At 38.9% G+C, this 27,483-nt stretch overlaps 2 protein-coding genes across 2 annotated transcripts in view; one reads left to right on the top strand and one right to left on the bottom strand.

Moving 5' to 3' along the window:
• Positions 1-18,047, top strand: part of IGFBPL1 (insulin like growth factor binding protein like 1) — a 39,839-nt gene extending 21,792 nt beyond the window's left edge. The window contains exons 2-5 of the mRNA XM_039344843.1: positions 10,351-10,460; positions 11,946-12,062; positions 16,135-16,288; positions 17,836-18,047. Of these exons, the coding sequence (XP_039200777.1) occupies positions 10,351-10,460; positions 11,946-12,062; positions 16,135-16,284 (377 nt within the window). The 3' untranslated portion in view covers positions 16,285-16,288; positions 17,836-18,047. The remainder of the gene's footprint in view (positions 1-10,350; positions 10,461-11,945; positions 12,063-16,134; positions 16,289-17,835) is intronic.
• Positions 18,048-20,038: 1,991 nt separating this feature from the next.
• TOMM5 (translocase of outer mitochondrial membrane 5) lies at positions 20,039-23,627 on the bottom strand. Its single transcript, XM_039344844.1, has 2 exons — positions 23,372-23,627; positions 20,039-20,429 (listed from the first exon to the last, which is right to left on the bottom strand). The coding sequence occupies exons 1-2, from the start codon at positions 23,490-23,492 to the stop codon at positions 20,395-20,397; spliced, it is 156 nt and encodes a 51-aa protein (XP_039200778.1). The 5' UTR covers positions 23,493-23,627; the 3' UTR covers positions 20,039-20,394.
• Positions 23,628-27,483: the final 3,856 nt, after the last annotated feature.

Genomic DNA, 27,483 nt, shown 5'->3' with positions numbered 1-27,483 from the left:
AAACACCAGAATGCATAATTTTTTTTTCTGTTATCAAATAACATCCCTGGAGATACATTCTAAACTGAAATTGTACAAGGGAAAGAGAATAATGATTTCATTGAGTTAGGAGACAGGAGTTGGGGGTGAAGTGTTCCCTCCAGGGAAAAAGCTCAGCTTTTCAAAAGAAACTATTTGCTTCACTGCAGTTTCAGTTAATCTGTAGCTAAGCCAGAACTAAATTGTTTCACCTCTTGAATATTGCCAACATCATTGGAACACTGAAGTTTGGAGCTGCCTTCCTGGACTGGTTGATCCTGCACACTATCACTCAGGCTCTTGTGAGCCATCATGGTGCAGTGGTTAGAATGCAATATTGCAGACTAATTCTGCCGACTGCCATCAGTTCGATTCTCATTTGCTCAAGATTGACTCAGCCTTCCATCTTTCTGAAGTCAGTAAAACAAGGACCATATTGTTGGAGGCAATACACTGACTCTGTAAACCACATAGAGAGGGCTGTAAAGCACGGTGAAGCGGTATATAAGTCTTAATTTAAGTACTGTTGCTATTGCTATTACAATGCACTCTACATTGAGCTGCCCTTGACAAGCATTTGAAAGTTTCAGTTTGGTGCAGAATGTAGCAGCAATTGTAGTACTGTAAATGGCTCTACTTATTCAGGGTCTCTAACACTACTACTTTGTGAGCTGCCTTGGTTGCCAGTGTGCTTCCAAATAGAATTCAAAGTGCCGATTTTCACCTTTAAAGCCCTTCGTGACTTAGGATCAGGTTACTTGAGGAACCATTTCACCCCAATTGTTTTTATCAATCTAGTCCAGTCAGACTGGATGGGCATGCTTCAGATCCCGTCATCTAAAGAATGCCAGTTGGCAGGTCCTACACACCTATTCTGCCACGGTGTCCACTTTGTCGTTCATTCCTCCTCCAGAGATCAGGATGGCCCCGTCTGTGCCCTTTCTTTGTAAAATCTGGTTCTGTGCCCGGGCCTGGGGGGCCTGACAATGTACAGAAAGCCACTTTCTGGTTTTGATAGTGACGTGGCTTGATGTTGCTCAGCCACTGTATTTTAACTTTTAAGATGTTTAAAATTGTTTTTATTTTATAAAATAAAATAAATGATTAACTGTGTTCACCATGTAGAGGAGGGGTGTCAAACTCACTGCGTCACGTGACGTGTCACGATGTATCACGACTTTTTTCCCCTTGCCGGAGCTGGGATGGGCGCAGCTTCCATGTGACGCATCTGTCCCATGGGCCGGCAGTTTGACACCCCTGATCTAGAGTCACTTGTTGAAATGGGTGACCATATAAATCAGATGGTGGGATGGGTGGATGGGTAAACGAATAAAATAGAGAATCAAAGCATGGTTTCTTAAATTTTAATACTTTATCATACTTTTTTAAAATTTTCACCAAAATAGAAATTAAGTATTGCTGGTAGTGCTCTGCTTGTATTTCAGCCATGTCTTAAAATAGTTCGGAGCAAGTTATTGTTGCTTTCTGCTGCTAAGGCTACATTTAACCATTATATAAAGCTGAGCTTTATGGCCCCACTTTGCCAGCGTGCCACTTACTCTGCTAGTATCAGTAGAGCTTAATCCACATACTGTGTTTTCCCCAACACAAAAATGAAGGGAGAGGAGCATAATTCCATAGAACTTTAGAATAATACACTGTACTACGTGCTTCTCTTTCATGGCATCCCTTCAAGAGCAATTGTATAAATCAACACAGCCGTGAAATTCCCAGAAGAAATACTTGGGATGTTTTAGTACTGTTTTCTATTATCCAAAGAAAGAAAATGTGAAGGTTTTTAATGCTTTGGATTCAGTTTGGAAGAAACACTTCAGAATGTGCAGGGAGCACTAACTTTTATTGTTATAATTTCCTGGCTTTTTATATATATAACTCAAGTGGGTGAACATATCTAATACACCTGCTTCCTATTTTTCCCACAACAACAATCCACAAATTCAGCCTTTGTCTGGGACTGCAGTTTGTCTTATTCCACTATGTAATGTTACCTATTTGGAGCACTCTATATGATTATATTACTTACCATGACTGACATTCTTTATATTCTTTTTATAGAGATTTTTATCATTAAAACCTAAGATCTCCCACTGCGTATGTAGACCTAATTAAATGTTCAGAATACCAGCTGAATATTGTCGAATTTGCATTTATGGGCATGTTAATTGGACTTAGTTGATTTAAAACCAACCTACAGCCCATATGAACCCTTTTTTTTCTTTTTTAAAGCCAGTTTCAAACTCCTATTTGTTAGCTAAGAGCTTTTACCCTTTCCCTTCCAAGAGAAATAAAGCTTTGTTAAGAACTTAGTTTTCCTTCATGTCTAATTGAAGATAAATTGTAGTATTTGCTGTTAATGGGTAGTTTAAAATGTATTTTACGTTAACAGATTGCATTTGAAATCCTTATTTTTAAAACGTTGCCTGGTTTTTATGCTGTAAGTCATCTTGGGAGAATTTGAGGTCTTGCAAAATGGCTAGAAAAGTGATTAAAACAAAGTAAAACAATTGTTCGTGGAGTAGGAATTGTGAAGTAGGTTAGTGAAGAGTTAAACTTTAAGAAGCTTAAATTATAAGAATATTCCATAGACAGTGAGATTGACAGTATAATGGACTCAGAAAAGAGGCTGACACATGCTGGATTATCATATTGTATGGTTTGAAAAAAAATAAGAATGGCTTGTTTGCTTACATTTGTGTTATGAAACTGTCATACTGCAGATGTTGCCTTAAAAATCTGCATTATTTCAAAGAGTTATCGGTGTAGATGTCATGAAAAACTGTTTGTGAGCTGGGCGGGGTTGGCAATTTTTTATTGGGAATCTGAAATATTGCAGCATGTCAGCTGCTGATGGCAGCAACCACTGTATGGTGTTCCTTTGTCATAGAATGCCTTGTACCACTCAATTGCAAAACCTATCCTATTACACATTTTCTTTGGCTGGTCCCCCAACAGGAACCAGATTTTTGGGGAGGAGTGGGGGTTAGCATAGGAAAGGCAATTTTGTTGAAATAAATGGTTTGCAAGAAAAAAAAACCCTCGGATATTTATGCCCAGTGCATGGCTTCCATAAAGGTGTTCCATCTACAGGGCTATCTCTGGGAGGAAGAGTATAAAAAAGCCAATATGGCACCCACAACCAACCAATCATGATGCATATAAAAGGGGGGGGTAAGATTTCAATTGCATGATTGTAACTGCCATCTTTTTTTTTTACTGTTTTTACAGATAGTCTTCACTTAGCAAACTACCTCATTTAGCAACCAGAGTTACAACAGTGATGAAAAGTAATTTTGTGAGCAATCTACAAAGTTATCACCTTTGCAGATCTGTAAAGCAAAAGAGAGCTGAAGTAAAATCATAAACACAGTCATAGATTCACTTAGCCACTGCTTTGCTTAACAGCTGAGTTGCCGGTCCCAACTGTGGTTGCTAAACAAGGGCTACCTGTACTACTTCTTTTGAGTACGCCTACTCTTCTATCACTTTCTCACTTACATCCAGCTGCAGCTCTTAGACAGTTCTTTGAACTAGGAAAGGCTATGAGTTCAAAAGCATGCAAATGCGAGTAGATAAATAGGTACCACTTTGGTGGGAAAGTAACAGTGTTCCACGTGCACCTGGGCATATAATGCTTGCCACGTGACCCCGGAAGTGTCATTGGACAATGCTGGCTCCCTCCAGATGAGCACCCCTAGAGTCAGACGTGACTGGACAGGGGAAACTTTTACCTATGACAGTGTTTCCCAAACTTGACAATTTTAAGGCATGAGGACTTCAACTCCCAAAATTCCACAGCCAGCAATGCTGGCTGTGGAATTCTGGGAGTTGAAGTCCACATGCCTTAAAATTGTCAAGTTTGGGAAACACTGACCTATGAGGAAGATAAAACTAACAGACTTTCACGCACCACATCAATCTCTCTGCAGAAGTCCTTTCAGGGAATGAAATTGGCAACAAGTTTAAAACATTCTTGGACAGAAACTGTGTCGGTTTCATATTCATTCTAAGCAGTATTTCTTTAAGCCTAAAAGGATGCGCAAATCCAGATATCCAGTTAAGCAGTTTCCCCCCCATTTTCCATTGTCAGCACTTGTTTCCCTACTATTTTCAGCAAAGATCTGCAATGGCCACATTATTTATTTGGATTATCATTTAATTTGATGACTGCATTTTTTTAAAAGGCTAATTCTCATAGTTTGCATATATTTAAGGGAGAGAGGTGACCACGCAGAGATCCATTCTAGCCTCTAAAGGAGCTTTGTGGCCTTTGTCTGTGGAGATTCTCAATCATCCAGGTCATGACTGTCCCAAAGGTGCTTTTCCAAAAGGCAACTGAACTTTCTTGGGGTTTTTTTTCCTCTTGAAAACGTTTTACTTCTCATCCAAGAAACTTCTTCAGTTCTGGCTGAATCTCCCCTTGGAGAACTGTCAGAACATTTGGTCAAAACTGAAGAAGCTTCTTGGATGAGAAGTGAAACATTTTCAAGGGTTAGGGTTAGGAGGAAAAAAAAAAACCCCAAGAAAATCCAGTTGCCTTTAGGAAAAGCACCTTTGGGGCATTTGTGGCCTTTGCTATTGGTTTCCTTCCCAGGACTGATCTAATTGGGTGTTGTTAGAAAAACCACAGCTAGTAGTACCCTGACCATTAAACCACTGTTTATAAACCACGCTGGCTGACTATAGTTAGCAGACTATGCCAAAATATAAAATCATATTTTGGCTCTACAGGATGTACAACTGCATACCAAATGCATACATTATTTACCTCAGCTGCTTTCTTCTCCAAAAGCAGCACTGGCAGACTTCACACAACTCAAAAAAGTAAAAATGTGTTTGGATAATTTACAGCTTTAGAGTTCAGTTGGCTGCCTGAGGCTTGGACAATTAGTTAATTCTGATAAATCATGATAATGGATTACCATGTTTGAATGGCTTGTATGAACTGAAGTTCATCTACCTCTGTTGCTTCCTCTGAAAGAAACAAGCATCCGGCTGTTTTTTGTTTGTTTTTGGCTTTTTGTTTGTTTGTTTGTTTGTTTTACATGGAGGAAAGAGAAGCACCTCATTCCTCCCTGAACGTTGATTGCAACACATGAAGTAGCTTTTTGCTAGAATCTCTTATTTTCACAGTGAGGCTTTGTCCATAGGCTCAGTTCATATGAAAGTGACTCAGAGGCTTCTTTCCTTGCTCTTCCAGGACTTCTAACAATACTAAAAATATTTTGGAGTCTGAATCGGGTTGGGTAAAACCAGGTAAAGTAGTAAAAAGCTGCACATTCATTAAGAGGTTCTTATTGGTTGGCATCGTTTTTTTCAACGAGTTTAACTATGAACCCAAGACTTAGCAAGGAAAGGAGATTTGGGGGTGAGGGAGAGAATGGGAAGAGGTCTTTAATCAATGGCTGAGATTCAAGAAAAGATGCTGATTTGCATGTCTTCTCTAGTTTTGAGTAGTCATTCTAGCTGCTTCAATTTAGGCTTTACTCAGCCTTTATGAAGCATCTGCGGGAAACTCTGCCTAGACTGAATTGCATTGACATCTGTGAAGCTTAGCTCTGTAGATGAATAAACGGTGTCTGGGCAAATCCCACTTATTTTGGCTCCTGTGAAAATGCAGAAAATATGGAAGAGATAATGAACAAAGCAAACCAATACAATGGCAGTGTGGAAATGTCATCCTTGTAATTGAATTTGTGGTGGATAAAATGATCTGCCAAGTTACAGACGGGGCAAATCCAGGCACAATCCTTTTATTAAAATACAGGAATCAAGCTCATTATTTATTATAACCATGGCTTGTCTTTATTTAAAGCAGACATGTCAAACTCGCGACGTCACGTGACGTTGCACAACGTATCGGAGCTTTTTCACCGTTGCCGGCAATGGGGTGGGCGCAGCTCCGGTATGATGAAACCAGCCCGCGGGCCGGCAGTTTGACACCCCTGATTTAAAGGAATTTATGATGGTATTTATCAAAGATGCCCGTTTATTATTATTATTGTTTTGACAAGATATAGCTTAGAAGAAATACCATGTTCTTAGTCATGAGCAAGAGCTATTTCTTGAAGCTATACTTTTTATGAATTTGAATTTGATTTTTAAAAGCTACATTTTTATCAGTTTGAGCCATCATCTCAATTAGCTCTTTATTTTACATGCCATATTGGTTTATTAGAAAGCCAGTTTGATATAGTGGTTAAAACACCATGCTAGGAACTAGGAGATTGTGAGTTCTAGTTTTGCCTTAGACACAAAGCCACCTGGGTCACCTTGGGCCAGTTACTCTCTCCCAATCCCAGGAAGGAGGCAATAGCAAATCATTTCTGAAATTATTGTCAAGAAAATTACACGGACTGACCCAGTTTCCAGGAGTCAAGACTGGCTCAAAGACAAAAATAGTTTATTACTTCTTTTTAGTTATTCTTAATTAAAAAGATAGAATCTTATACCACTGTTGTAACAAAACCTTCCTGTTATCTATGTGTCCTTGAAAAAGTAATTGAAAATGGAGATTCTTTATATATCCCAGTGTTTTAGTATTTTGAAACAGCTCCCCTTCCTGTTCTTTTTTGATGGAGGGATAGAACATGTTATACTTAAAACAATGAACAGAAAAATGTAGCATTTTTTTCTACATTTTTTTCTTTTACATTCTTAATAAATGTCTACTACCTTTTGTTAAAAATGATGCTTTCTCCCAAATTCTCTACATAATAAATACATAGTAATATTACTGACAGAAATGGATTCTGCTTTTTTATCTCATCTCTTTCATCTCTTGTCTAAGATGTCATTGTTCATCTGTCTATAACAATGTTTTCTCAGCCTTAACGTAGTTGGCTGGGAAATTGTAGGAGCTGAAATTCACACATCTTAAATAAAGTTTCCAAGGTTGAGAAACACTGGTTTAGAAGGAAGCTGTATTAAGTCTGCCAAAGCAAATGCAGCAAGTTTTATGACATCTTAAGAACTACTGATTTTATCATGGTGTATATTTGTTAGTTCTTGCAGGCTAAAAGTTTCTAAAACAATATTGTTGATCCTAATAGTGTTGATTTTATCATGTGCTATGACCATTCTGATACAAACTGGAGAAATACATGATTTCTCAGGCCTATAAAACAAGAGAAGAAGGGGTCAGTCTATTCTCCAAAGCACCTGAAAACAGGACAAGAAGCAATAGATGGAAACTAATTAAGAAGAGAAGCAACCTAGAACTAAGGAGAAATTTCTTGACAGAACAATTAATCAGTGGAACAACTTGCCTCCAGAAGTTGTGGATGCTCCGCCACTGGAAGTTTTTGAGAAGCAATTGGACAACCATTTGTCAGAAATAGTATAGGGTTTCTTGCTTGAGCAGGGGTTGGACTAGAAGACCTCCATGGTCCCTTCTACTCCAGTATCCATGCCGTATTTCTTACTGGATTCTAGATAATGAGATTTGTTTATAAATCTGTTGCCTAATGTCACATTTTTGCAGACCATTTGGATTTCATTCTTTGGCAATCTAGTTTACATCTTTTTTTGCCCACCAAAAGAATTGGCAAGGGACTTAATGTGGTTACGACATTGCTGCCCATTAAACTTGGCAAATCTAGTACAAATGGAAGAACTGTAAAATAAAAAGTTATAGCCATCTGCTACAAAGAATAAAATCTAAAACTATTCTGCTATTGCTCCTCACCACCAAAGGTACAGTGCATCTAACAGACAACCCTGTATTAAAGCACATGTAAACAGTTATGTTCCCTCGTTATCCTAATTCAGGAACCAGAAGAGTCTCAGCAGCTATACAGGCACTCCTTGTTTAATGACAACTGGGATCAGCAACTTTGTTGTTAAGTAAATACATTGCTAAGTGAAACATCACAATTTTACGTTCTTATTTCCGTTTTCCTTGGCTTTACAGACTTGTGAAAGTTGTAAATACAAAGACTGGTTGCCAAGTTTCTTTTCCATCCTCATTATAACTGCTAAATGGCTACCTGTAATGCTGGCATCTAAAGGAAATTAGTAGATGGGACATTTCACCTTTTTTAAAGAGGCAGTTAAATAAAATTACTACAAACATTAATTTCTCATTTGAAATGTTACAGATGGGAGTTCTTCTAACAGATGGCCTTTCACTCCCTCGCTTTCCCGTCATTTTCAAAGAACATTGTGACAAGGGACAGGTGCCAGCCATGCATCCCTGTCTTCTATGTTGCTTTAGCTGCAGGCATCTTCTATTTGGGATTCTCCCAGCATGCCAGGTGTGGAACACATCTTGCTATGTCAGTTGCAAACCGCCAAGCCTAATGGAGATGGGGATTTTGTATTGTGTTCTCAGAGGCAGATTCAGAAGTCTCTCTTCTTCTCTCCCTCTACCCCACCCCCAGGGTGATAATTGCCATCTGCAAAGGAAGCAGTGCTAATGGCAAGGGAATCCAGGCTGTCTGCATATTCCTTGTGAATTGTGGAAGCTGAAAGGAAATTGGCTTAATTTTGCAAGCCTCCTCCCTCCATCCCAGAAGGCTTGCCATCATTCTGAAATGTTGCCATAGATACAGCTAAGAGGGAACTCTGCGTGAAATCAAAAGGGGGACTATAGAAAGATTAAGTAAGACAGGTGAACCTGTCTTAGTTGCCTTGCTAGTTTGAAAGAGCAGTCACTACTCTCAGGATGTATATTTATGCCATTTTCACTTCTGCCAAATAAGACGTAAAGAATAGCTGCTGACAATTGGTCCTGGGTGTCCCGGAACAATAGAGACTCGAGAATAATCAAAAACATGGAGTTATAATCCTTTCCAGTATAGAAAACCACGCATATGTTGGCTTTGGAACTCCCCCCACCCCACCCGGCCTTCAGAAGATAATGTTGAAAAATCCTGATATTAAAAATCTCTTGGGTGCATAGAATTAAGAATTACTATAGAACAGCTGTTCATTACGTCCCGTTTTTTTTTTCTTTGGGGGTGCATAGCAGAATATCTGGGAATCTTCTTTTCTTGCATTTAATCATTTCAATAGTAGTTCCAATACAGGTGATTGGATTCAAAAGCCCCTGACCCAAAAGTCACCCAGTCAAATAGAACATAGTTGAATGAGGAATGTGTGTTTTCATACCAGTAGTCTTAAATCACTAAGCCTGTTAATCTTAAGAGGCTTAGAATTGCACTTTTACTAAAATAATACTTAGTAACATGCAAACCTAGATAGATAGATAGATAGATAGATAGATAGATAGATAGATAGATAGATAGATAGATAGATAGAGACATAGACATAGATATATGCATGCATCAGAAGCATAGTTTTCTTTAAATCCTTACCAAAATTAACAGCAGGAGATTATACTAAAATTAAGTATTTTAAAATATTAAATACTAGGGAAGATAATTATTTTTTTTACAAACTATTTAAACTGTTAGAAGCTTTGATAAGTAAGCTCCAGCTTACCTTCTTTGAATCATGATTTAATATTAGGAATTTGGAGGTTGTTTAACCACAATTCCCAGAAGTCCCAGCATTAGCTATACTGGTTGGGGGGGGGGGGGGTCTTGGGAATTGAATTCAACAACTTCTGGAAATTCCAGGTTGTCTGTTTCTGCATTTAATGGAGTGTGGACTGTTTTAATAGCAGACTGAACATTTTGTTTCAAAATTCTTTTTTTCTTACCAGGATCAGATCAGGGCATAATTCAATTCCCCTGAAACTCACATGTTGCACAATGGTGCAGATCAGGCACTTCTGCGATTCTTGCTTTGTACATCTGTAATCATGTTCATACTTCATTTACATGTTTTAAGAGTCTGATTTTTTTCAGACCCTGAAATTTTCTTGCACAAGAATTTAAGAACTCTGAATACAGGTAGTTAAGAAAATCTTCATGAAAAAGCACTATTGGATTCCATGAAAGAGCAACAGCACCACATCCTGGACAACTGCAGCTTTTTTCTTAAATTGTCTTTGTGTTTCCTGATGTATCTCTACAGTTGCCCCAGAAGACTGGACAATGAAAAAGATATACTACATATCTTTAATTTATATGCCACTCAAGAATCCAAATTCTTTGCAAGGCTCCAGATTGTTCTTCATGAATTGTTAAGCATTAAATTTCCACCCTAGCAAATGAAATACAACTTTAAGGCAGATGTACTAATATTAGTGCAAAGAATTAACCTGCAACCAACCATTAGGGGAACTATTTTTATGGTCTGCATTCAATGAAAACTCACAAGGCTAAAAAGTGCAGCCTTCAGATGTATCTGTTTATTTCCATATAGATGCACAGTAATTCTAAAATGCTATATATCTGTTTCTTACAGCTCCCGCTATAGTTGTGCCACCGAAAATGATTCACAATGTAACTGGAGCCCAAGTCTATCTATCCTGTGAAGTGAAAGCAGTTCCAACACCAATCATCACTTGGAAGAAAGTAGGTTAAGGGTCTTTCTAGATGCCAGTTGGTTGAATCAGGCAGCTACATCAATGCCAGGCAAATTTCTGATTCAAAAGCAATATCTAACTTGTGAGAACAGGTTGTGATCTATATACAGTTGATCCTGGATCCTCTAGAACAGGGATGTCAAACGGCCGGCCTGCGGGCCGGTTGTATCATACAGATAACGTGCCCACTCCAGCTCCAGCAGTGCAAAAAAGTCACGATACGTCACATTACGGGACGTGGCAAGTTTGATACCTGTGCTCTAGAACTCAAAAAAGATCAATTTACAAGATATAGAGGTGTTCACAGAATGGATCTTAAAGGTTCCATTAAAATCCTTCAGGAGTGCAGAGCAGCTCCTTATTTGGATGTATTAACAATTTTTTCTGTATCCTTAATTAGCTGGAGCTGACAAAAGCATTGAAGTCCTGAAGATAGATGTATTTTAAATTCAGTGAGCTCTGTTTATTCTTAAATATACAGTGTAAGAAGAGACTGTTGTGTGGTAAAGGTAGATTAGGGCCAGGCTATTTACGAGACCGCCTACTACCTCATAGTTCCCTACGTCCGGTTAGATCCCACAGGCTGGGCCTCCTTCAGGTCCCGTCGGCCAAGCAGTGCCATTTGGTGGGGCCGCGGAGGAGGGCTTTCTCTGATGGCGCCCACGTTTTGGAACCAGCTCCCCCCGGAGATTAGGACCGCTCCCACCCTGTTGGTTTTCCGTAAGCTGCTTAAGACCTGGCTTTTCCGGCAGGCCTGGGGTTTATAAAATCTGACCCCTGGATGACTGTTCTTGTACTGTTTGTTTTGTTATGTTTTATGTGTTTTTTATTGTTAGCCGCCCAGAGTTTTCCGGGAGTGGGGCGGCTTATAAATTTTAAAAATAAAATAAAATAAAATAAATTCTCACCCTTTTTGAAGGATTGTAGCGAATGAGGTAAAGATACAATATACATATGGCAAGCCTTCTCTATTATTTTTTAAATAAATCTTTGCATTGTGGCTATTTTAGGACTTGCACAACAAATGTCTTGTGTTTCCTTTCTCATAATGCTTTTGATTTTTGGCAGCAGATACCAGAAGGGGCTCTGAGGATGCAAAAAAGTGGTCCAAAGGCCTCTCACTGTCCACCCTACATTAGATGGTTAAGCCTATGACTATCCCAGGAAGGGGAATCTTGAGTTACGGTAGGCTAGGAAAAGCAGTACAATAGCTATAGCAAATAAAGTGTCATAGAGTATTGGAATGTAAGGTTATGATGAGGCATAATATTAAACAAAGCAAGAAAACAACTAAGCTCAGAAAGCACCAAGGACCCGTCATTTCAACTCTGAGTGACAAATATTCCCCGTTGAACAAAGCCGTAAGATTTTTTTTTTAAATTACAAGTTGTTACATAAAAAATGTTTGAATAAAATATATAATTTTAAGCCAATGAATCTCTTTCGAACATGCTGTCTTTGTTAAATTCCACAGGTCACTGAGTCCCCAAGGGGAGTTAGGCTCTTGGAGGAATTGCCCGGAGACAGAGTTAACATGGCTGTTCAGGTTCGAGGTGGTCCTTCTAAGCATGAGAGCACCGGTTGGGTTTTGGTAAGTACGTCAGAAGGAGCAAGAAGGCAATTTGTAATGGGACAGCTACAGGGACATGGAACGATTTTTCTGCGTAGGATCTCATTTCTTTGGTGAATGATCCATTAGGATTGCATATCATCAGTGAGTGTGATTAAACTCAGTCATTTGTGGTATAAAAGCCAAATTTATTTATTTGTCAAATGTATTTGCCTCCTATCTCACTGTGGGGCTACTCTAGGCAGCTTACAACAACATCAACAAAAACGGAGAAATGAAAAGAAGTGTAAACATAACAGTAGCAAAGCAATGGAACAATAGAATAAACCGTGAAAAAAAAACAATAAAGATATAGCGACATGAGACTAAAAGATGGGTGGCTGGGAAAGCAGGAGGGGGAAGGTGGGATTTGCTGTCAATTAGTAGCCCCTCCAGCGGGTTAATGGTTTCATCTCCTCTTTTATTTTATTTTATTTTCTTCTGTCATTCCATTTATTCCTACCGTCATGATCCTACCCTTCTCAACAGACTGTCAGGCGATAGATAGGTTGCCCATGCCAGAAACTGATTTGATTGCAACTAGACAGATTTTGAAATTTAGCCAAAGGATTGGGATTTTATGGGGAAGGGTGCTTTCTTAGAAGTATGAAACAATAAAACTGGGAATAATTGACTCAGTTGCAGGGTTTCAGAAGTATTAGGGCATAAAATGGATGCTTAGAGTGGGCGTGGTTTAAAGCACCCATTTTGCCTCACGAAGTTCCTTAATTCTCTCTTATAAAAAGAACGTGCTAAAAGTATTAGCTCCACCAAATGCAGTGGTGCTTTGCTGCATTTAGAAATGTCCTGGGTCTGCTAAAAGGATACTAGAGGCAAGTATGGAAACTACAGCTTCTGCATCTATGGGTGGAACAGGATCTCCACCATTATTCATTCTATTTGTTATGCTGGCTTAAAGGATATCATTGGTGTAAGGGAAGATCAAAAGGACTTTAGGCTTTGTAGCAAGTATGCAAGTCTCTTTTAAGTGCCTTTTCACTGACAATAAGAATATTCATCCTTACACTCATCCTTACACGCATATTCACAAAGTAATGTGCTGAAACTCTTTGTTTTCTACTTGGAAATCTGAACTTGAGCAACCCATAAAACTGAAATATATTATGTATGAAGTAGTATTTCCTTCTGTATTTTTTCTTCAACTATTAATTGAATTCTAGTGACAAGCACATCTTCCTACTGATGTTATATTTCAAACTGCATTCTGTTTTTTCCCCTATTTTTCCCATAAAAATTATAGCTGGTGAAAGTTAATAATATGTTTAAAAACCCATAAAAATAATTATATATTGTGATATAAAATAGCAATATATAACATGATAAAATTTGGAATAGAATAGAATAGAGCTGGAAGGGATCTTAGAGGTCTTCTAGTCCAGCCTCCTGCTCAAGCAGAAGAACCTATACCATCTCAGACAAGTGACTGTCCAGTCTCTTCTTAAAAACCTCCAGTGATGGGGCGACCACAATTTCTGGAGGCAAGCTGTTCCACTGGTTAATTATCCTCACTGTTAGGAAGTTTCTCCTTAATTCCAGGCTGCTTCTCTCTGATCAGTTTCCAACTATTGTTTCTTGTCCTGCCCTCTGATGCTCTGGAGAATAATTTGACTCCCTCTTCTTTGTGGCAGCCCCTCAAATATTGAAATACTGCTGTCATGTCTCTCCTATTTCTTCTTTTCTTTAGACTAGCCCAGAAGTAAGCAACCTTGGCTCTTTTATGACTTGTGAACTTCAACTCCCAGAATTCCTGAGCCAGCATGGCTCAGCTTGGAAACTTCTCCCTTTTCCCTCAGCATGGCTGAGAGGGAGTTGAAGTCCAGGAGCCATAAAAGAGCCAAGGTTAACTACCCCTGGACTAGCCAAACCCAAGTCATTTTATTGATAAAAATGTACTTGAAGATTTAATATGTATTAGAATGTCAATACCATTTTCAGTAATGTAGAATATCTTCCTAGACCAGGGGTCCTCAGAATTGGCCACTTTAAGATTGTGGACTTCAACTTTTTTAATAGTTGATTGTAATATTATAGAAAAATAAGTAACAACATAGCAATAAATAACTTTCTATTTATAATAAAATCATAAAGCTTACAATAGAAACCCAATTAATTATATATATTGTAAATAAACCAAAACTCCTTCTATCTTCAGGAAAAAACCTCTTAATAACAATTTTGTCTACGGAGAATTGCCCGTAGCTGCCATTGTCTAATCTTAAAATGTTAAGCCGTCAAACCAATATGTCCTCAGGATGTGATCAAAAAAGTCAAGATGACAGCACAATGGTGACATCAAAGCCCCTTTAATGTGTGACACAAATTAAAGACCAGTACTTGAATGGGGGATCAAGAATAGAGCCTGCAGCTGTAGGCTAACACAGGAAACGCAAAAGCAGCCAGGAAGGAGGCTGTAGCAAACCACCTCTCTTTTTGCCAAGAGATCCACCATTGATCTTAATTTAGGGAGCCTTTATCTTTGATGATGATTGCCGTTGATTTTATTGGACGTTGTACATGTCATGTTTGCTACTAATTTTATAGGAGTTGTATACCTTGAAATAATAAACAATACAATAGACAAGGTTGTTTTTCCCAATTGATCACCAAGAAATTATCAAGTTTGTTCTGGACGGATCAAAACGGTATCTATACTTGGCAGACAAGGAGAGGACTTACCATTTAACAAGAATTATTGTTCCTAAATAGCAAAGGAACTGCTGTACCCAAAGGTTCACTGAATGATGCTGTCAGAAAGAGGTATATATAAAAAAGGATTGTTGTTGTTGTTAATTGCGAAGTCGTGTCCGACCCATCGCGACCCCATGGACAACATTCCTCCAGGTCTTCCTGTCCTCTACCATCTTCTGGAGTCCATTTAAATTCACACCTACTGCTTCAGTGACTCCATCCAGCCATCTCATTCTCTGTCGTCCCCTTCTTCTATTGCCCTCAATCTTTCCCCGCATTAGGCTCTTCTCCAGTGAATCCTTCCTTCTCATTAGGTGGCCAAAGTACTTGAGTTTCAACTTCAGGATCTGGCCTTCTAAAGAGCAGTCGGGGTTGATCTCTTCTAGGACCGACCGGTTTGAAAGCCTTGCAGTCCAAGGGACTCGCAGGAGTCTTCTCCAGCACCACAGTTCAAAGGCCTCAATTCTTTTGCGCTCAGCCTTTCTTATGGTCAAACTTTCACAGCCATACATTGCAACTGGGAAAATCATGGCCTGGACTATGCGCACTTTTGTTGGCAGGGTGATGTCTCTGCTTTTTAGAATGCTGTCTAGATTTGCCATAGCTTTTCTCCCCAGGAGCAAGCGTCTTTTAATTTCTTGGCTGCAGTCTCCATCTGAGGTGATCTTGGAGCCCAGAAAAATAAAATCTGTCACTACCTCCATTTCTTCCCCATCTGTTTGCCAGGAATTGAGAGGGCCGGATGCCATGATTTTGGTTTTCTTAATGTTGAGTTTCAAGCCAACTTTTGCACTCTCCTTCTTCACCCGCATCAAGAGGCTCTTTAGTTCCTCTCCACTTTCTGCCATTAGAGTGGTATCATCTGCATATCTTAGGTTGTTGATATTTCTCCCGGCAATCTTAATTCCAACTTTTGATTCATCTAGCCCTGCCTTTCTCATGATGTGCTCTGCATATAAGTTAAATAGGCAGGGCGAAAGTATACAGCCTTGCCGGACTCCTTTTCCAATTTTGAACCAATCAGTGGTTCCGTGTTCGGTTCTCACTGTTGCTTCTTGACCCGCATATAGGTTTCTCAAGAGACAAATGAGATGGTCTGGTACTCCCATCTCTTTAAGAACTTGCCACAAAAAAGGATTACGGATATGCAAACACAATCACACTGCAATTATAGGAGAAGGAAGGAAGGAAGGGAGGGAGGGAGGAAAGGAAAGAAAGAAAGAAAGAAAGAAAGAAAGAAAGAAAGAAAGAAAGAAAGAAAGAAAGAAAGAAAGAAAGAAAGAAAGAAAGAAAGAAAGAAAGAAGACTCCAAATAATACGTTTCGTGTGCTTGTTTGTCCCCTAGATTAATCCACTGACAAAAGATGATGAGGGCATTTACCAGTGTCATGCCGCAAATATGGTGGGAGAAACACAGGCAGAGGGGACTATTAAAGTCCTACACCAGAGTAAAAATAAGAAGAATCACTTCCCAGCATCAGAAGACGCAAAGTAGTAAGGTAACCTTGATCCCTTTAGTCCTCGTTGGTAGAAATGCCTTTTTAAATGAATGTAAATGCCTGCCTTTTTTTTTCAGACAAGGATGGCATAATAAAATGAAAAAGGGGGGAAAGGCTTACAAGTCTGTTTTAACCTAAAGGCAAACAGATCTTGACCACCGTGGAATATTTATACGCACACGGTTGCAGTTTCCACACCATTATTGCACATGTTACAGGAATTATCCACTGAAAGAACTTTATACTACATTGGCTATGTTTCTAACTTTTTAAAAAGGAAATTAGTAGGTATCCTTTGCCTAGTGCTGTCGAACAGAATCAATGTACATTTTACTATAGGCAAAATCAAGGCACTGTAGAAACTATGGAAACGTTGCTGGAAATAGCCACTCTATGGCTATCTCCTCAATTCTGATCTCTGAAGCATCTCAGAAATGAGACCTTTTGCAGCAGTGATTTATTTTTGGGTAATTGGGGATTGCTATCCTCAACTTCATAATTTACATGATGGATTTCAATGCAGAAATATCTGTGAAGCCAGATAGGTTGGCTCACTTTCTCAAAAAAAAAAAAAAAAAAAAGATGGAGAAAACTGAGACTTACTGGGACAGTGAAATGCTTAGACCACACAGTAATGAGAACAGGTTAAGGGACTTGGTAGCATACATGGATCTCGTATTGCTTAAGGTGGTAATGGTAGTGGGGAGACTGGAGCATCCTTTCTTATTAATGCAGTATCATAATTGTTTGTGTCTTTAACCTGTTTAACTCCACCGAAACATGTTAATACGGGGCAAAATAAAAGATTGTGAGCCAATCACAACTCCTTTTCTCATTGTATTTGTAGTATAGAGACTCTATACTAGATGCAAAATTAAGATTTGTGGACTTAACTCCCATGGCCGGCTAGGTATGTAATTCTAAGAGTTGGAAGTCCACAAGTTGCCAAAATTAGACACCCCTGCTCTACAGTGTGTGATATTATCCTACATTTTTCCAAGAACTACTCCATGTGTTTGAGAAATACAGCAATTGATGCCACATTTTCTGGTATATGACTGCCAATCATTCTGCAAATAGCCCACAATCATTTATATGCACACTATGCAAGTAGTTTTGGCTGTAAAAGCTGCCACACAAAGCAGGATCAGTGAATGTTGGCCAAAGTTGAAATGTAGCACTTTCCCCTCCTCGTCTTAAAAGGAAAACAGAGAACCAGAACAGATGGGACTATGGTAGCACAGGAGAAAGTGCATTTTAGGATCTTATAAAAATAGGAATTAAAAGGTAGGAATGAAAAGAGGAAGAGTATGCATCTTTGGATACAAAGAAAATTAGTGGGTTACATAAGGACAGTGCATGGAAAGAGAACAATTAATGGAACAATAAGCTGAATTATAACCAATTATTTATCTGTACCTGACGATACAACCCTCTGAATCTAAAACAGAAGCCTTCAAATTAATTTTCTATAAAACTGCATATAAATATTATTTGTGGATGCCACTAGTTAATTTTTTTTCTCTCCTTCCCCCACTTCTGTCTAGGAGACATCCTCCAGTGGGACTGGAACTGAACACAATCTAGAAGCCAATGAATTAGTGAATGCTTTCTTACTTTCTGAAGACTAGAAGATACCATCTCAATCTTTTCTTGAGTAATAGCGATATTTGTACCCCCTTTTTTAGTGTTTGATGAATATTGAGCATATAGTTAGTATGTAACAAAAACATAATAAAAGCATGTTTTTTTAAAAAAATGTTTTTATTACCACTCTTAAGTGTATCTAGAAAACATTACAACTTACTATAGCAACCAACTAACTGGCAAAACATTAATTATTGTATTCGAGGCCATTTAAAATTGAGACAAAATATTCATTGGACCTCTCCCTTCACTAAGCAATTGATTCTCCATCATTTTTGTCCCTAAAATTAAATGGCCCTGTGAGAAATATCAGAAACAACATTGTATTTACAATGTTAACCACTTGAATGTGGTTAAACTAATATTGCATTAGTTTAACCACTTGAATGAAATTTGCTAGATTTATATTCACTTTTCTTCCAAGACCTTTACTTCATTATATACTCACCACAGCCCTGTAAATTGAGAGAAGAGTGAGTGACTGGTTCAAAGTTATCCATTGAATTGTCATGGCTCCGGTGGAGTAGAATCTTTTCTCTCTTGTATCTTAAATTTTGTACTAGCCCAACAGTTCAATCACTATACTGGCACAGCCTACAAAATGATAGAGGGCAGGGGGTAGGCAACCTTGGCTCTTTTATGACTCGTGAACTTCAACTGCCAGAATTCCTGAGCCAACCATGCTGAGGGGAAAGTGAGAGGTTTCCAAGCTGAGCCATGCTGGTTCAGGAATTCTGGGAGTTGAAGTCCATGAGTCATAAAAGAGCCAAGGTTGCCTACCCCTGGGATGGGGTTTCCTGCTTGAGCAGAGGGTTGAACTAAAAGATCTCCAAGGTCCCTTCCAACTGTTATACTGTTACTATTACATCTTTAAAAGTGCGCCAAATTTGAGAACATACTGTTTCATCTGTATGGTCTTAGTTGCTTGACTTATTATAGAATAATGCCTTTAATCTAGCTGTATTTTCTCTCCTATGTAAAAATTGAGGAAACACTTTTCATATTGTAATGATTGTTAAAATAGAATAGACAAGATGGAAACTCACAGTTATAGTGCAGTTTCCTGCATGCTTATACCCATTTGCTAGAAAAGAAATTCCTGTTATTCTATCGCTCAACTCCGAGTTTACTTATATATTTTGACTGGATAGGGGTGTACTTCCAAGACAAAACAACCCTTAAATTTCAGGGCCCTCCCCCCAGTTTTTATTTTCTAAAGATAGTCCACAAATTTTGATGGAACCTAATGAAATCCCTATTTAAAAATGACCACACCACTTTTCTTAGAATAAAGATTGCTTACTTAGCCATGGCTGCTTTCATTCAGGGAAATGTTCACGATATATTCACATATTGTTCTGAATTGTCACCATTTTAAGAGAAATCAAAGAAAACAGCCTCATACACAAACCCCAGACTGCTTTTTGAATGAAATGAAAGCGCCTGGAAGAAGCTGATATGGATGTGAAAGAGAGCGTTTTCTCCTTTTTGTACATGGCATCTGGATACTAAGCTTTGCTATCTTGCAGTTAGGTTTTATCTGGCTGACCTAGCCTCCGTTGATTTAATCTTTAAAAAAAAAAAAAAAAAACTTCTGAAGCTGCACCTAATTTCTTCATTGCTCTCAAGGGAGACAATACCAGTAGGTTGACTCTGACCTTGATTCATTTCAAATCAATATTTTTGGGAGCAGGCAGATCAGTACGGCTGCAATTCCTGTCTTTAATATGGAAGTCATGTCTAAACTAGTACCTATCTCCCCATTGTATGGTATTCTTCCTTTCTTTACTATGACTGACAAACTTCATTAGATGAGTCCACATTTTAATTATATCTGAATTGTTCTGTCTATTCCATGCCTTTTTTTTTTTTTTTTGCTTGTTTGCTTAACAAAACTGAGTATCATCACAAAAAAGACAAACAAGAAGTAGTCAGCTTTGCTTTTGGCTCAATTTAGCATTACCTGTTTTTGATCTTTTGAAAAGCTTCAAGCACAGTGCTGTTTTTTATTCTCATCTTGAAGTGTCAGAACTTAACGAAAAGGATGCAGTATGAAAGAACAAGTTTAACTGATCTGACCAGAAATATTGCAGAACACTATTATTAGAACATATGCTCCATTTATTTTAATCTTTCAGGATACATTCATAAGGTTTCACATGGAGATTGTATAGTGACAACACTGTTTATACTTCAAAGATAATTATATTCCAATGCATATTCAGCAGCTTTCCCAAATCAGATCTGGTTATAAACTCTGAATAAAAACAAGATTGCACCAAACATGAAGCAGGAACAAAATTACAAGAATTATTTTTCAGCTGCTCTATAATCTTCATATGGAAATATTCAGGATCCATCTGTCAGGATATGGAGTCACTTGTCTATAGTCCATTCTTAGCAAAGCTTACAAAGTCCAGCTTGGTCTTCCATGTAGGCAACCCTCAAAGTTCATACTATCATATGCTGTCCAGCTTCTTTAAAATGTATGGAGCTATGGAAAGAAACACAGTGATGCACTGAACAAACAAAATGAAAACTCCCGATTTAAAGTTTGCTAGATAAGGAGGAAAGTGATAGTATATATAGGTAATTGACAATAAATGTCCTGCGAAGGTGTAACCAAACCATGGTAAATGTTTTAATAAATATTACTCGCTTAGTTTCTTCCCCATGGCGATGAGCCAAAATGCTTTGTAGTCATGCACTAAATATTCTGATCTTGAAAAAAAATAGATTTAACAAAATTGCACTGAAAACAAGTTGAGTTTTCTATTTCTTGGGCACTGAAAGAATCGATATACTTTAAAGTTATAAAATACAGGTGTATAAATCGTGAAAAACTAGAGATATATTAAAAATGTGAAATGAAACAGAATGACATTATTCACAAGAGCCAAATCGTAAGCAGGCCCATTGAAAGATTTTCTCTCTACTTTAATTTCTGGGTGTCTACTGTTGAAACTCAGGGGCCAAGTGGCAATATTGAAAGAATCACCAACAGTCCAAGACTGGTTTTATGAAATACTGTATTGCACAGTAGTGTCATTCTATGTTAGCTGCAAAAATGCAGTCATCTGTTAAATTACAGTTTCCTTTCCTATTTTGTTGCTAGCATCTAATGACTGGATTTTTGCAACTTGGATTAATATCTCTACTACTAAGATTGGAATGGAGGAGAGTGTTGTGGGCTGCATCAGAAAATTTAGCTGTAGCACCAGGTTTTCCTGAGTTTTTTTAAATTGTATATTATGTTTTTATCCTTGGGTTGTAATTCCCCAGAGTTTGGTTTAAGATAGGCAGCCATATAAATATGTATACTAACTTTGGTTATTTAAAACAAGCTTGTTAGCATTGATTATACCTTGCGTCAGTGTCTCATCCTTGTCCATTGGACTTGGGCAGCCAATAAATTTATATACACTCGACTTACAACAGTTCATTTAGTAGCTGTTCAAAGTTACAACAGTACTGAAAAAAGGGACTTATGAGAGTTTTTCAGAGTTAACGGCTTTTGTAGCACCCCATGGTCATGTGATCAAAATTCAGATGCCTGGCAACTGGTTCATACTTATGACCGTTACTGCATCCCAGGGTCATGTGATCACTTTTTGCGACCTTCTTGCAAGCAAAGTCAATGGGGAAGCCAGATTCACTTAACAACCTTATCAACTCACAGTATTCCAGCTGAGCTATTCAAAATCTTAAAAGACGATGCAGTAAAAGTGCTACACTCAATTTGTCAGCAAATTTGGAAAACTCAACAATGGCCACAGGATTGGAAAAAGTCAGTTTACATTCCAATGCCAAAGAATGTTCAAACTATTGCACCATTGCACTCATTTCACATGCTAGTGAAGTTATGCTTAAAATCCTACAAGCTAGACTCCAGCAGTATGTGGATCGAGAACTACCAGAAGTACAGGCAGGATTTCGAAGAGGCAGAGGACCTAGAGATCAAATTGCCAACATATGCTGGATCATGGAGAAAGCTAGGGAGTTCCAGAAAAACATTTACTTCTGCTTCATTGACTATGCTAAAGCCTTTGATTGTGTGGATCACAACAAATTGTGGCAAGTTCTTAAAGAGATGGGAGTACCAGACCATCTTATTTGTCTCTTGAGAAACCTATATGTGGGTCAAGAAGCAATAGTGAGAACTGGACACGGAACCACTGATTGGTTCAAAATTGGGAAAGGAGTCCGGCAAGGCTGTATACTGTCGCCCTGCCTATTTAACTTATATGCAGAGCACATCATGAGAAAGGCAAGGCTAGATGAATCAAAAGTTGGAATTAAGATTGCTGGGAGAAATATCAACAACCTAAGATATGCAGATGATACCACTCTAATGCAGAAAGTGAAGAGGAACTAAAGAGGCTCTTGATGCGGGTGACGAAGGAGAGTGCAAAAGTTGGCTTGAAACTGAACATTAAGAAAATCAAAATCATGGCATCCAGCCCTCTCAATTCCTGGCAAATAGATGGGGAAGAAATGGAGGTAGTGACAGATTTTATTTTCCTGGGCTCCAAGATCACCTCAGATGGGACTGTAGCCAAGAAATTAAAAGACGCTTGCTCCTGGGGAGGAAAGCTATGGCAAATCTAGACAGCATTCTAAAAAGCAGAAACATCACCCTGCCAACAAAAGTGCGTATAGTCCAAGCCATGGTTTTCCCAGTTGCAATGTATGGATGTGAAAGGTGGACCATAAGAAAGGCTGAGCAACAAAGAACTGAGGCCTTTGAACTATGGTGCTGGAGAAGACTCCTGCGAGTGTCTTGGACTGCAAGGCAATCAAACCGGTCAGTCCTAGAAGAGATCAACCCCAATTGCTCTTTAGAAGGCCAGATCCTGAAGTTGAAACTCAAAATACTTTGGCCACCTAATGAGAAGGAAGGACTCACTGGAGAAGGGTCTAATGCTGGGAAAGATTGAGGGCAATAAAAGAAGGGGACGACAGAGAATGAGGTGGCTGGATGGAGTCACTGAAGCAGTAGGCGTGAACTTAAATGGACTCCAGAAGATGGTAGAGGACAGGAAGACCTGGAGGAACGTTGTCCATGGTGTCGCGATGGGTCGGACACGACTTCGCAATTAACAACAACAAACTGCAAATTGCCTTTCCCATTTTTCCCGCAAATACCTCGGCAGGGTTGGCCCGAGGCATGCCTGGCCAAAGGTCCCTCTCTCCCCCCTCCCCACCCGTGGACCTTCCATGAGCCAGAGTTGCCTTGAATCCAATTCCGCTCTGGACCTACTTCAACCCCTTAGCCACTACTCCACCCCGATCTACTAATGATATGAAATACTGGAGCCCGTATAAAAGCCCAATGTGAAGATCACTCATAAATCCTGGTTTTGCAGCGGCTCCCAAGAAAATTCCCCAGCACGTGGCAGCCGCTGTCCCAGATGTGGGCGCGCGAGAGGTACTTACCGACGCGCAGCACGGCTACGTAGATGAGGAAGTTGCGGATCGAACAGAGGACGTCCTCGCGCATTTTGCGCTTCATTTCCTCCGGGTCCAGCTTGGGCCCCAGACCCTCAAGGCGGAACATGGTCTCTCAGCTGCCGTCGGCGACCACCGTTCCCTGAGCCAAAGAAGCTTCCGAAAAACTACCCAGAGGCTCTTCTCGAAATAATCCCGCCCTCTCTACGGATGTCATAGAGGGACAAATTTCTTGCTATGGTCGGCGCCCACGGGGAAAGACTATTCCCCTTCGATACTTCCGGTACAGAATGATGGTCAATTCTGAGTTCCGGTGCCGAAGGAAAGTTCTCATCCTAAGCGCGATGTGAGATGAAATAAAGTCTCTTAGGGCTGGTCGAAAATCGCAGGTGCTTTTTTTCTAATTTTTAACGTTTCTTTTTTTCCTCTCTCTCATAGCTTCCCTATTATGTAGAGTCTCTTTTAAACTCTTGTTTTTCCTGCTCTCTGCAGAAAGGTAATGCTACTTTAAACATTAAGATTGGAAGGGCGGGTTTATTACAGCATTTGTATAATATTTCTGCTAGGAGAAAAAAACAAACGATTCAATTTTATATCCAACAGTATGCTGCAAATTGCAATAACTATTTGAGATGTAGATTGGGAAGTTGAGACTGAAAAATACTATCCTCGTGTGCCAGAGCTTGTCTTCGTTTTCTTCTGTTTACAAGAATAAAAAGAGATTTTTAGAATAAGGTAAAGAATTCTAGGGATAGAATAAAGCACAAATGGGACATACAGTATCCAATCCATCTATAGGTGTAGCCAGTTTACAGATAGCAAATTGGAAGATGATTCCATGGTGACCTTGATCACAAATTACTTGCTGAATAGGAGGTTTGCACAATTCACTGTGAACACTCTAATATCACAACCTGGCTATAACTGGATTGTGACGCAATATAGATTTCCGCTGTGAACGCTTTAATATCACAACCTGGCCGTAAGTGGATTGTGACACAATATGGACTTTATTCTGGATGCTTGCAATGATAATTAATGGGACATTAATGGACATTTCAGTAGCAACTACTACTCAAGCATTGTTCAGAATTGGCCCAAGACATTTGGTTACTTACAATAGAATATCAAATGGTACTATTCAGTTGGGAAGAACCCCATTTTCAAGCCAAGGTTCACAGTATTTAAAGCCAGCAAAATGTTGACACCAGTGCAGCTCATCCATGATAGCAAATCATCTTTACCATCTTCACTATTTTTTATGTTATCTAAAATCAACTGTTTCCCAGCCGTCTCCATATAATAATATGGCACTGCCTGCCATCCAAATTGCAATTTACAAATAGGAAAGAAACATCTCTGGCTTCAAACTGCTGGCAAAATCCTTCTCAGTTCTGGGGAAAAAAAACTGCTCACCATTTTAAATCCCACCAATCTACATCAAGTGTTATAAAACATGATGGAACATTTAAAATGATAGCTATCTTCCTCAGCTTCACCCACTTGTGCTGTTGAATAAGCTTGGGATTGGGGAACTGTTTTTGTATATAACTGCTGCGAGACTATTACATGTACAAAAATGGAAAAACTGAATTATAATGGTGAGATAGTTGGCAAAGGTGACATAATTAGCAGAGATAGCTAAATTGATTTTCCTGATTAGGAAAAGGGACAGTAACCATATTTATTGGAAATGATTGGAAACACCTTTTGGATTTTTGGCTGAAAAAAAGATATTATAAAAATTATTATAATTTTTTTCTTTTTTTCTTTCTTTTTCTTCTATTACATCTTTTTTCACTTATTACTAACTTTACTCTTTTTTCCAAAATTTGTATTGCTTTTATTCTCAACATTCATTTAATAAACATTTTTGTAAAAAAAGGATTGGGCAGCTGATTGGTAGAAGAGTCACTGGGTTCTGACTAAGAGCTTTTTACTACAAGCAATCATTAATGAAACTCAGCTCTTGCTAGAGCAGTTGAAAGGACAATCAACATTATCCTAACTCTGTTACATGGTTTGGGGCATAGAAAATAGGAAAGAAACAAAGCCATGAGGACAAGCGATAAAACTGGGGTTGCTAGGCAATTTCAGTGGTTCTACAAATAGTTAATGAAGAAAGGCTCAGAATTTGGTCCCTCACACTGATGTAAAAGTCTATGTTACGCTTGACTCTATGTTTTACGTTGCCTAAGGGGAGAAGGACATGATTGCTAGACAAGGTATAAGTCTTCCTTGGCTTTTGCAGTGTGAGATTTGGGAGTTGAATGCAACATGTACATGTTGGATATCTGTGAACACTTCAAGGTTTACCTTCTCGTTGTTTTAGGGTCTCTCTGAAATTAGAGTGGTATCCTAAAAGTGCTTTGTCACTGCTGTAAACATCATTAAAATAGAGAAAGACAGGAACATCTAGGAAGCCGTGTTCATACATTGGCAATTAATGTTTATCTATAATTCATTCCTACTCATTCAGTTGGCAAAAATTAGAGGTACTGCAGAACCAAAAACTTAGGCCTGTGGGAGAAGATAGTGGAAGAGCAGAGAGCTTCTACAAACAACTCATAGAGCTTTGACAATTACTGCTAAGACGAAAGGAGAAATACTAAGAGATAAGGATAAAAGTGGGATCTTTAGAAATTTTGTTTTCTTTTCCAAAAACACAAAAAAATTCAAAGTATCTGATGGGCTAGGTCAGGGGTAGGCAACCCAAAACACTCAAAGAGCCACTTGGACCTGTTTCCCACCAAAAACAAAACACTGGGAGCCGCAAAACCCTTTTGATATCTAAAATGAAGATAACACTGCATATATCCTTTTTTACCTTTATTATAGGTGTGTGTGTGTGTGTGTGTATGTGTATGTGTGTATACACACACACACACACACACAAACATATACACATTAAAAATAAAAGTAAAAATATGACTCTTGGGAATATCCATACTATTAAAACAATGATCACCAAGAGAATGCTTTAAGAGAATAAAATTACATACACACAAGGGTAAAAAAGGATATATGCAGTGTTATCTTCATTTTAGATGTCAAAAGGGTCTCTCTCCCCCTCCCTCTCTATCTGCCCTTGGTCTGCCACTCCTCTTCCCCCACTCTCTCTCTCTCTCCCTCTCTCTCTTTCTCTCTCTCTCTTTCTCCCCCCCCCCTCCTATCTGCTGCTCACCTGGCAAGCTTCAAGCTGTTGTCCAACAAGCTCAGGGGTAAGCAACCTCGTCTCTTTTATGACTCATGGACTTCAACTCCCAGAATTCCTGAGTCAGCCTAGCTGGGCTAGCTAGCTCTCTCCTGCCTTTCCTGCTTCCTGCTTCCTTCAGAGACGCAGCAAAGGGAGGAGCTCCGCCCAGAAAGCTTTTCAGCTCCTCGGAGAACACTGTGAGTGCACTCTCTTTTACACATATACACACACACACACACACACACAGAGGGAGAGAGAGAGAGAGAGAGAGAGAAGCGGGGAAGTGCAATTGCCTCTATCTGTCTCTGTCTCTCTCTGCAAAGGCAGAGGAGGCTGGGAGCCACAGGGGAAGGCTCAAAGAGCCGCATGCGGCTCCGGAGCCGCAGGTTGCCGACCTGTGGGCTAGGTGAACTGAAGAACCTTTCAGATATAATCTCTGAAAACACCTGATTAATTGCAGTACATTTTTCAAACAAGGAACCACACTTGTTTAATTTGTGTCAATTCACCTTGGTTACCTAGAATAATAAATTATATCTGGAATTGATGTGGCAAAGATTTCTCATATATTTTCCACCATCCTAGAATTGTATGTATCATAATAGGATGGGAGAAAAATGAACTAAATTTCTATATTCAGAAATGGTAATATCATAGACATTTGTTTGCTTCTTTTTAACAGGATTTGGACAAGCTGTTTTGCAATAAATCTAACCCTTTTTTGCATATTGTAAGATCCAGTTTGGAAGTCTAAAAGCTGTCCACCATATCATCTAAAAATATAAACAATGTAAAAATGGCCATAAAATCAGCCATGTTTTTCCTCTGTCAAGTTTTGCAGTGATTTTGTTTAATTGGTGTAATAAAACTATTGCTATTATGGATTTTCTCCTTCATGGATTAC

This window comes from Crotalus tigris, unplaced genomic scaffold, assembly GCF_016545835.1.
Source record: "Crotalus tigris isolate CLP2741 ecotype Arizona unplaced genomic scaffold, ASM1654583v1 scf7180000017939.2460400, whole genome shotgun sequence".
Taxonomy (NCBI): Eukaryota; Metazoa; Chordata; class Lepidosauria; order Squamata; family Viperidae; genus Crotalus; species Crotalus tigris.
The sequence above is the reverse complement of the archived record's forward strand: the minus strand, read 5'-3'. Positions and strand labels throughout refer to the sequence as shown.